At 41.9% G+C, this 11,048-nt stretch overlaps 1 protein-coding gene across 1 annotated transcript; it reads right to left on the bottom strand.

Moving 5' to 3' along the window:
• Window positions 1-7,200: 7,200 nt before the first annotated feature.
• LOC120781523 lies at window positions 7,201-8,441 on the bottom strand. Its single transcript, XM_040113743.1, has 3 exons — window positions 8,266-8,441; window positions 7,817-8,088; window positions 7,201-7,783 (listed from the first exon to the last, which is right to left on the bottom strand). Exons 1-3 carry the CDS (start codon window positions 8,439-8,441, stop codon window positions 7,440-7,442), a joined length of 792 nt encoding a protein of 263 aa, XP_039969677.1. The 3' UTR covers window positions 7,201-7,439.
• Window positions 8,442-11,048: the final 2,607 nt, after the last annotated feature.

The following is an 11,048-nucleotide window of genomic DNA, read 5'->3' as shown; positions in this document are numbered from 1 at the left end:
ATATGAAAATTGTTAGTACCTACAATTTCACTTAATTTTGCAATAAGAGTATTACTGCTACGCTCGCGCAAATATATTGGAGGTGGTTTGGCATTAACGACTATAGTGGTACCCTTCGTAACGTCGCCTGAACCATTGCTTAGTATGGCAAATCTGTTGCCATTTAGGATTTCTGGCTTTTTACCATTTGGCCATTTGGAAATTTTTTGGTATGGACCGCTGATTTAACTGGACTTAATTTCCTTTTCACGTCAATATAGCGATCAATACCAGTCTGAACAGACGGCCCTTTTTTGCTTGGTACATTCTCACATTAAATTTTGTTTTACTTCGCTGTCCGGGTGCTTGCTGGTACATGCATACTGGTTGCTGTCAGCGCATTTGTTGTTGCCCGTTTGCTGTTCTCTGCTGCTTCTGTTGACTGCGCTTGCTTAGTTGCCCTTTCAGCTGATCGCTGCGGTCAGTTGGATAGTTAGTAGCTTCACTTTCATTTGTTACACAATCAATTGATTTGAAAGAATGTAGTGTACCAATGATCTTATTCTAAATTATGTAGTTTAAATCATCTACATATTAATTCTTAGCCGCCAAAATTGCTTCTCTAACTCAACCATTCTTTATTTTTGTGGTTAGTATTGATGTTTGGGAATACTTTGTTGATCAGTTCGTCTTTTGATGAAAGAAAGTTACAGAAATTCTGAGGAAATGAAATCAATCCGCTAGATTCGTCAACAGGTTCTCGACCATTAGCGTCAGTCAGTAATTGCCCAATGCCGGTTTATGAGTAACGGCAATTTTAATGCTAAATGAGCCGTACGGCATCCTTCTAACCACGTGGCTGCTATTCCAGAAGAAGCAACTGCCACCGCGATTTTTGATCTCGCACGAATAATGGCTAAAACTACTGACATGAGAAATGTCTTGCCAGTATCACCAGGAGCATCCAGGAAATAAACCACCATTTCCATTATCAATGGCCGTAATCAATGTATTATAAACTTTCTTTTGTTGGTGAGCCAACAGGGGTACATTAGTTCGAATTATTAAATCTAATTCCTAGTGATCACAACAGCAACCGCAAATAGAAGCATTCATCATTATTTGGAGAAACTGTATACATACGCCAAAGAAAATCAGTAGTATGCTCATCCGGATAACCTTGCGTCTTTTAAAATTCTTCGACGAAGCATTCCAAGTATAATCTCGCTTTAGCAGATCTCAAAGAGACTGGTCAATGTTGTCGCTGGAGGTGTCTAAGCACGTTGAATAACATTCGAATCCGTAAAATATACTCTTTGACTATTCTCCAGATGCATAGCCAAATGCACAACAGTAGGATGACGTTCATGAATAAGAAATGCGAATATATGCCAAATCGCTTCATTGCAGTTCACTTACCGACCAACTTGATAGCACACAATTTCATCCTTACTATTGGAGCTTTGGATGCCAAAAGCCGCCTTTTCGCTGCCTTTCGTTACATATTTACAGGTGGGGATTGATGGGGCCACATGGTCCATGAATCATATTTCTAATTACAACATCATGCAGGTGTGGATCGGTTTCGTGATCGGGAATCTCGGTATATATGACATCATCGATTTTGTCTGTACGAATTATTTCCACTAACCAAATAAGAATGTGTGCGTGCGGCAGGCCTCCTTTTGCCATTCGATCTAATACATCCAACATCGAGTTTCTCCAAAGATGTGTTGTTTAACAATGAAGTTCATCAATGATCACATTTTTTGTCTAAATACACGTGCTGTGATGTCATGTCGATCACTTGATGTTTGTCCGGTGAGCAGCAATTGAACAATCTCTATCCATTTTGGATTACATGTTAAAGTAATAAAAAGAGCAGGCCAAAAATAATTACGTACATAAGTCTTTGCAATAAAATTTAAGCGCTCCGTTTCTATTTTGACGTACATGTCAACACAGTACTGCTGCAGCAATCGCCGAAACCGCAGCAAATAGTTGGCAGCATTTTATCGAATCATTAAACGATATGCGTAATAATTTATCAAACCAACCTTCTTGGTCATTTCTTCACCTTAAATTAAAGTAGTAGAATTATTATTTTGTATGTTAAACTAACATCTATATTTTTAGCATAATTTTAAATACTCTCTAAGCACCTATCATATTGAAACTCAACATTTAATGGATTTTTCATTTTGATATTGAAATAATATTCATCTTCCCTTCGCAAAAACATCAGCGGATATTGCAACATGTCATATGAATGATGTGTTTCAGATATTTGTTGCAGTTGCCCAGTATCGCGACGGGTAAGCATTTGTTGCGTGTTTCTAAGTTTTCACAACAATCAAGATGGCAACTCCATCAATTGTTGGAGCGTTAAGTATGCGGGCGTGTGTTCCTGATGGTCGTTTATCTGCTCTAATCATGACTTTGTAGTCATTATTTGGCATTCTTAAACAGCCTGACCAGCGCATGATGTTCATGAAGCAGTTGCTGCTCTTGACGTCAATCAAGTTGTTCCTACATGTTGCCCATGAAATATATTTATAAAAATGTATGCTATGTATCTTATAAAGATTGTAATGATCCAATTCTATGGTGACTCTGTCCGTATATCTACAAAATCAAAAGCAAACTCTGTATTACTGATTTATAAACCCTTTATTAGAATTAGCATTCGTAATAATATGTATAGAATAAGCATTCATAATTCATACTGTATTGTGTGTATGTACCCGAGATCTGCAATTATTCCCTTTTTTAAGTTATTGGTTGAGTAACACAAAAAAGAGTCTTTGTGAATATAAATCAAAATTCAACATACACAAATATCCACAAGAACACATTTACGCAAGGCATACATAGCGAGAGTATGAATACTGAGTAAGTTTATGTATTTTCATACGACCCGGTATTGTGCTCATTCTCTCATGAGTCAATAATTCAATCACGTCAAAGCGAAATGATTCAAAGCACCAATAGTATTTTTGAATGACTTAAGTGTCTTGAGAATTTTCAGTTTAGCTATATCGCGTTTATTGCTTTTTTATTTTTATTTTTTTAATTTCTATGTTGGTAATTTATTTCACTTATTATTTATAATGTTTTCATACAGATTTATACGCAATAATGAAGATTTTTCGTATGACTTTAAAAGTTACTACTAAGAAACCAGCAGCTCGATTTTATTGTTTTAATAATTTTTATTTGCAAATAACAAAATGAGATCATCCATGTTTTAAAACTAACCTTAGTTCATAAATCTTTATATTAACATTAGTGCACTTGAAAAAAATGACTAAAATATTCATTCAAAAGTACATATAAAAGAGAACAATTTTTGTTATAAAAATTTATAATTTTTTGTTGTAATTGGCGTTATTCTGTTGCGCTTTTCTGTAATAATATTACCGGTAAGCGAAAACGCTCGCTCTGATGCTGCACTGCTAGCAGGAATGGCAAGAACTTTAAGTGCTAACTTGGACAACGTCGGATATCGTTTGCTATTGTTTTGCCACCACTGCATAACATAAAAATTTTCAAAAAATTCCACATTTCCTCTAGAATAGCGACGTAGTTTATCTGACGACACATTTTCAACTTTTATTAATTCGGAAAGAAGAAATTCTCTTCGTTTTTTGAAGAAGAATTACCTGCTGATAAAGTTATGAATGATGCTGTATTGCTCAATTGAAATATTGAATGATCTTCTGGTATAGATGAATTCAATAACCCATTCACATCTGCTTTTTCAGCAGTGCAAAACATTTCAATTTCATTTAACTAGCTTGCTTGGAGACGCAACGCTGGAGGATAAAAATAATAAGCCACTTTGTGCCATACATTCAAATTTGGAATCCAAGTTCCTTCTATACCTTCCAAAATCTTTAATTTTAACGCAGAAATTGCCTGAATATCATTTTCATCGAACTTGCAAATTTCTTTTATCCGGTTTATTGCAGGAATTGTAGTCCTCAACCATCCAACCAGCGCAAGCTTCTAAAGCTAATTTCTTATCCTCCTCACTTACTTTCTATCTGGGCAGTTCTTTTAGTATTTGTGTCTATTGAGATTGGAAGTCTGCATGCCATGGCACTTATACACTTTTTTAGAATTACGGCAACATACCATGTCAAGTAATGTACTTCCGTCATCTTTAACTATTTCTGCAGACATATCCTAAAATGCACTTCTGCCCTTCCGTTTTCCGCTGAGCTTATAAGTACCCATAGCAATTTTTCCCACCAAGTCTTCGTTAAGACATTCAGCAATCAGCTGACTGGTATTGGTTTGTGTCCTTACTAATTATGCGCAGGACTGCATTTTAAAGAACTTAAATCTTGAACATCCTGCCCGGCTGAACCCTCGCGGTTCAGTAATTCTTCGGTAGGAGCTGTTAGGCGGCATAACTTCTGCACCGGTCGCTGACACCGCTGCTTAATATCGGGTGATTTTTTTGAGGTTAGGATTTTCATGCATTAGTATTTGACAGATCACGTGGGATTTCAGACATGGTGTCAAAGAGAAAGATGCTCAGTATGCTTTGACATTTCATCATGAATAGACTTACTAACGAGCAACGCTTGCAAATCATTGAATTTTATTACCAAAATCAGTGTTCGGTTCGAAATGTGTTTTATCGACAAATTTTGTTCAGCGATGAGGCTCATTTCTGGTTGAATGGCTACGTAAATAAGCAAAATTGCCGCATTTGGGGTGAAGAGCAACCAGAAGCCGTTCAAGAACTGCCCATGCATCCCGAAAAATGCACTGTTTGGTGTGGTTTGTACGCTGGTGGAATCATTGGACCGTATTTTTTCAAAGATGCTGTTGGACGCAACGTTACGGTGAATGGCGATCGCTATCGTTCGATGCTAACAAACTTTTTGTTGCCAAAAATGGAAGAACTGAACTTGGTTGACATGTGGTTTCAACAAGATGGCGCTACATGCCACACAGCTCGCGATTCTATGGCCATTTTGAGGAAAACTTCGGAGAACAATTCATCTCAAGAAATGGACCCGTAAGTTAGCCACCAAGATCATGCGATTTAACGCCTTTAGACTATTTTTTGTGGGGCTACGTCAAGTCTAAAGTCTACAGAAATAAGCCAGCAACTATTCCAGCTTTGGAAGACAACATTTCCGAAGAAATTCGGGCTATTCCGGCCGAAATGCTCGAAAAAGTTGCCCAAAATTGGACTTTCCGAATGGACCACCTAAGACGCAGCCGCGGTCAACATTTAAATGAAATTATCTTCAAAAAGTAAATGTCATGAACCAATCTAACGTTTCAAATAAAGAACCGATGAGATTTTGCAAATTTTATGCGTTTTTTTTTTAAAAAAAGTTATCAAGCTCTTAAAAAATCACCCGAAGTCCATTTGATGATGTCTGGTTGGTATTGTACTCTATCGTCACGGTACGCACCAACCCATCACTGCCCGGGTGAACGTCAATCACCCGTCCCATACGCCAAACCGATGGTGGCAAATTTTCACCACGTATAAGAACTACATCTCCACGCTGAACATTGGGTTCCGATCTAGTCCATTTGTTCCGGGTCTGAAGAGGGTTTAGATATTCGGATTGCCAGCGGCGCCAAAAATGCTCCAACATTTTCTGGAGGCGTTGCCAATATCGAAGACGATTTTCTGGAGCTTCAGGCAATGGAGGCTCTGTACGACAATTGAGTGGTCGTCCGATCAGGAAGTCACCCGGTGTTAGAGCTATCCCTCCTTCAGGATCATCGTAGAGACCTATCAGTGGTCTCGAATTAAGACACGCCTCGATGCGAGTCAGGAGAGTAGAAAATTCAGTGTAACGCAATGTCTGGCTGCCCATTATCCTCAGCAGATGCTTTTTAGCTGAACGAACTGCTGCCTCCCATAGACCACCGTGATGAGGTGCGGAAGGTGTTATGAACTTCCAACATGTACCTTCAGCTGCCAGATGTTGTTGAGCATGTGCTGTTACCCAAGCCTTTAAGTCTTCCTGCATTTGACGATTAGCCCCTACAAATTGTGTTCCATTATCACTGTATAAAGTGGTACAGATACCCCGTCGACTAATAAAACGATCGTAAAGATCTATAAATGCCTGTGTACTCTGTCCTCTGCCAGCTCAATGTGAACCGCTCGTGACGCCATACAAATAAATATGGCAGCATAGGTTTTTGTAGTCGGGGTAGCGCGATGCGTTCCCACACGTACATGGAAGAATGGTGGGGTCACTAGTACACGTTCTTTCGGGAGCGAAGCCATTTGTTGACCTTGTATAATTTGAAGATGCCTACGACATGTAGTGCAGGCCCAGATGAAAGACTTTACTTGCGCCCGTGCGCCTATAAGCCAGAAAAGTTGTCTAAGAAACTGAAGCATTTGTTGTATACCACATGTAAGCAACGTGTATGAGCATCAGCGACTAGTAAATAAGCCAGGGCCCCACGCGGAGTTATAGTTTGATGTCGCTGATCTTCACTTAAGTCGGAGTTTGCGAGTCGACCACCTACTCTCAGTATGCCGTCTGCATCCAAGAAAGGATTGAGTGCTAAGATTTCACTGCGACCCGCAATTCTGGAATGCAATTCAAGAGCCTTAATTTCTTGTTTAAAATGATTACCTTGTGCTTGTCGAATATGCAGAAGTAAAGCCCAGTGCTGATCTGCGACAGAAACTATATCGTTCCTGTAACCGCGATATTTCGGTAACCATCGCCTTAACCAAACAGTGGTGTTAAGTAAACGACTCAATTTGCTAAATTTCTCTATGAGAGGTATCCTGTTGTCTTTCGTGGATGTTATAATCCACTGGTAATTAGCTCTAGAAACGAAGATGGATACCACACGAGATTCAGCAATGGAGAGGTGCTCCTCCTCCTCCGTCGAAGAAGGTAAGCGCATTTCCCCACGCTATGGTGAATGCACGTCGGTCCGGTCCACCAAAGGTGATGATCTGCTAAGACGCCGGGAGATAGGCCTCTGCTTGCACAGTCGGCTAGATTTGATTCCGAGCGAATGTGCTTCCAAGCGTTAATGTCTGAATTGGCTTGGATGTAAGCTACCCGATTGGATACATATTGTTTGAACGTGGATGGTGGTTTGCGTATCCAGCATAAAACAATAGTGGAATCACTCCAATATGTACATGGGGCGTCCTGTAGGCCTAAAGCTTGACGTACGTTGTCCATCGCCTTGGTTAGAAGATAAGCACCACACAGTTCGAGGCGTGGTATCGTCACATCCTTAATTGGTGCTATCTTCGTCTTCGCTGAAACAAGAGCTGTGCGTGATGTACCACCTTTATCGATCGTTTGAACATATATGACTGCTGCATACGCTTTACGACTAGCATCGCAAAAGCCGTGTAAATGCACCAAAGAGCCCACTCGTATACCTAGCCAACGAGGAATACGAAGTCGTGTAATATCTTGCAAACTGTTGCGGAATAAGACTCATGAACTGAGTAGTTCTGGAGGAAGTTCAGCGTCCCATGGGAGACCAGCCTTCCATAAGTCCTGTATGAATAGTTTGGCCACCACGACCACGGGTGCCAATACCCCAGTTGGATCATATAATTTCGCCACGTCACTCAAAACCTTTCGCTTGGTATGCATTGAAGTGTCGTCAACTAAGCCTACCTTGAAGAAGAGCTCGTCGCTAACTGGATCCCAGTAAAGACCCAATACCTTTGTTGTTGAGTTGTTCAACTCTAGTTCGGATGCAGAAGGTGTTGTACCGGTTATCGCGGATAATACGTGTGTAGAATTGGAATTCCACTTTCCCAATATTAATTGTCCTTGTTTCAAAATAGTCGCTACATCTTGAGCACGGGTAATAGCAAGTTCATCGCTGTCGACGCTATCCAAATAGTCATCAACGTAGAAATTATAAAGTATGCTATGACGCGCTGCGGCAGCCCGGCTTGGGTCATAGATGACTTCATAATTGTCATTCGCACATTGACGCAGTGCGCGTATTGCGTTGAATGGACTACAAGCCATTCCATAAGTTACCGTCTTCAATTCGTACACTTGAAGAGGTTCATTTGGCAATTCACGCCAAAGTATTTGTTGCCATTTACGATGTCGTCTGTCTACCAGGATTTGTCAAACATCTTCTGTATGTCTGCAGTGATGGCTGGTGTTGATGTGTGGGTCCTGTGGAATGTGGGTTCTGTGTGTGTGGTGTATTGGTGTAGTGGCCAGTGTAGCCATCCCGGCCCCCCTAGGAGAATATTCTGCCTAGCAATCTCTTCAATTGCTGGAGTGCTGCCACTACGTTGCTGAGTCCAGTAGCGGGGCGATGCTGTGGTGCTTTTCGATGTCGCCTGGTTGGTGCAACGTGGTGCGAACGCCACTGATGGGGCGCAGGCCGGGCTGCAGTATCTCCCCGTCGTACCGTCCGGTCTCCTCACGTTGATCTACCCGTGCTTGGGGCAGCTGGCCGAACTGCATCGCGTCATGGGGTCCTGTGCAGCAGCGTGTGATGTGGTCTGCCACACGTGTGGCATAAATCGGCAGAAGCAGACTCCTGCGTCCCATGCGTGTGCGACAGACAGTTAAGGCAGTGCTCATGTGCCTGTGCCACACGCTGTCGTTGTATCGGTGTTAGCTCCTTAAAGACCCCATAGTGTTGTAGTCGATGTTTCCGGCGACATAGCGGGCATCGGATGCGACGCGGCTCGACCTGAGCGGATGGCTGCTCGTGAGCCACTACCAGAAGCGGCAGTCGATACCGTAGCATTGGTTGGGCGGGGCGGAGGAGTAGGCCCAGTACGTGCCATGTTGGTAACTGACCGAACAGTTGGTGTCGGGATAGTAGGCATGTCCACGTCCATCTTGATCTCTGTAAAAAATTATATTTGAATATACATGGTAGTATATAAATGGAATATGCGATTGTGCCACGTTATGTGGCATGACTGGGTCGTCGTATTGAACGACCATTTTTTTTTTGTAATTTTTATTGTTATTGTCAACGGTTTGTTGCGAGTTGCGATTTTAATGATTTGTTTTCATTGATTGATTGATTTTATTTCTATTTGTGTTTCGGCATTATGTTCGGATTATTTAGTATCGGATTTTCGTTATTATCCGCGGTTGGTAGAAAGCATAATTTAACCAGCGGTCTGGTGAGTATTCCGTTTTGAGTACGGAGATCAACGACCCGGATGTGGCCGTCTGAGCCATAATCGAGCTTTTCTATACGGCCAAGTCGCCACTCGGTAGGTGGGAGACAATCGTCGTTAATAAGTACACAATCTCCAAGCTTTGGCGCATTTTCTGATGTTTTCCATCGACACCTCTTGTGGAGGTCCTTTAAATAGTCTTCTTTCCATCTGCAACTGAAATTATGATGGAGAATTTTAATTCTTTCCCATCGATTTAATAAGGATAGCGACTCCACGCCTGGCTCAGGTGTGGCCAGAATGGGTGCTCCTTTGAGAAAGTGCCCTGGTGTTAGGGCTGTGAGATCTGAGGGATCTTGCGAGAGTGTTGTTAGTGGCCGTGAACGGCTTCAATGCGAATTAATAGAGTTGTAAATTCTTCGTAATTAAATTTGTAGTTTCCAGCTACCTTTTTTAAGTGGGATTTGAAGCTTTTTACAGCTGATTCCCATAAACCACCCATATGAGGAGCTCTTGGGGGGATGAATTGCCAATTAATGCCTTGGGGGGCGTACTTTTGTACAATCTCAGGGGAGACTTGTTTAATAAAGTCCACAAACTGTTTTTCTGTGGCTCTTTGAGCTCCGATAAAGGTTTTTCCATTGTCGCTCATAAGTTTGGACGGAAAACCGCGTCGTCCGACGAAGCGAGCAAATGCCGCGAGAAAAGCCTCTTTTGTCAGATTAGTACATAGCTCGAGGTGCACTGCTTTTGTCGTAAAACAGACAAAGACAGCCACGTAGCCTTTCATTAGGGTAGGAGACCTTAGCATGGACGCCCGTATCTAAAAAGGCCCAGCAAAATCGACACCTGTAACAATGAAAGGCAGAGCAAAGTTGCAGCGTTCCGGTGGAAGTGCTACCATAATCTGCGTCCTCATCTTCTGTTTATGCATAGTGCAGATCTTGCACATGAAAATGCACTTTTTTATTTGAGGCTTAAGCCGTGGAATATAGAACTCTTGGCGGATTATATATTGCATTAGGCGATGTTCCGCGTGCAACATTAGTATGTGTACATACTTGAGTAGCAATGTGGCAAGTCGAGACTTCTCTGGTATTATTAGAGGATGGCGTTCGTTATATTTCAGGCTTGAGTTAGCAAGCCGACCATTAGCACGAAGCAGACCTTTCGTATCCAGAAATGGATTTAGTACTAAGAGTGAAATTTTTTTTTCTTAATCGGCTTCGATTCTCTTAGTAGTGAAATCTCGCAGCTGAAGTGGCGCGACTGAGTATAAGTGATAAGAGCGACCTTTGCCTTTTCTAGGTCTAGGTGCGTCAATGTATCGCCTTGGGGATATACTGTGCGTATTCCCTTAATTCTAAGTTTGAGTCGCTCTATGAAGTTGAGCACGTAAGCGATTACCCTGAGGGCTCGAGGGTATGATGAAAATCGCTCAAGGATGTCAGTATCATCTAATGTCGTGTGAAAGGAGTCGATTTTTCGACTTTCGGGGGCAATTATATTGCGTATGGGCGATCGTGGCCAAGAATCGGGGGATTCTATTAACCATCGAGGGCCATTCCACCAAAGAGTGGTGGTTGCAAGGTGCAGAGGCTTGCACCCCCTTGTACCTAGGTCAGCAGGATTGTCAGCACTGGCCACGTGTCGCCAAGTGGCTGATCCCACTAGGTCAAGGATTTGAGACGTTCGATTGGAAATATACGTCTTCCATGCATGTGGAGGTTTTTCTAACCAGGCTAATACAATTTCGGAATCAGACCAGAGATACAATTTATATTTGGTCATATTTAGATGCGTTTGCACCATGGATACGAGTTTGGCTAGTAGTAGCGCACCACATAGTTCCAGTCGTGGCAGGCTTATTGTTTTTAGCGGAGCCACCTTTGCCTTGGCTACCAGTAGGTGACTGGTGGTCGCTGTGTCAGAT

This window comes from Bactrocera tryoni, unplaced genomic scaffold, assembly GCF_016617805.1.
Source record: "Bactrocera tryoni isolate S06 unplaced genomic scaffold, CSIRO_BtryS06_freeze2 scaffold_7, whole genome shotgun sequence".
NCBI lineage: Eukaryota > Metazoa > Arthropoda > Insecta > Diptera > Tephritidae > Bactrocera > Bactrocera tryoni.
The sequence above is the reverse complement of the archived record's forward strand: the minus strand, read 5'-3'. Positions and strand labels throughout refer to the sequence as shown.

Excerpts from the sequence above, each read along its gene's own strand:
- LOC120781523 (XM_040113743.1), bottom strand. The coding sequence starts at position 8,441 with ATGCAGTTCGGCCAGCTGCCCCAAGCACGGGTAGATCAACGTGAGGAG. Across the intron at positions 8,089-8,265 it reads CCGCTACTGGACTCAGCAAC|CCTGGTAGACAGACGACATC; the intron begins GTAGTGGCAGCA and ends TGTTTGACAAAT. Across the intron at positions 7,784-7,816 it reads CGATGAACTTGCTATTACCC|GACAATTAATATTGGGAAAG; the intron begins GTGCTCAAGATG and ends TTTTGAAACAAG.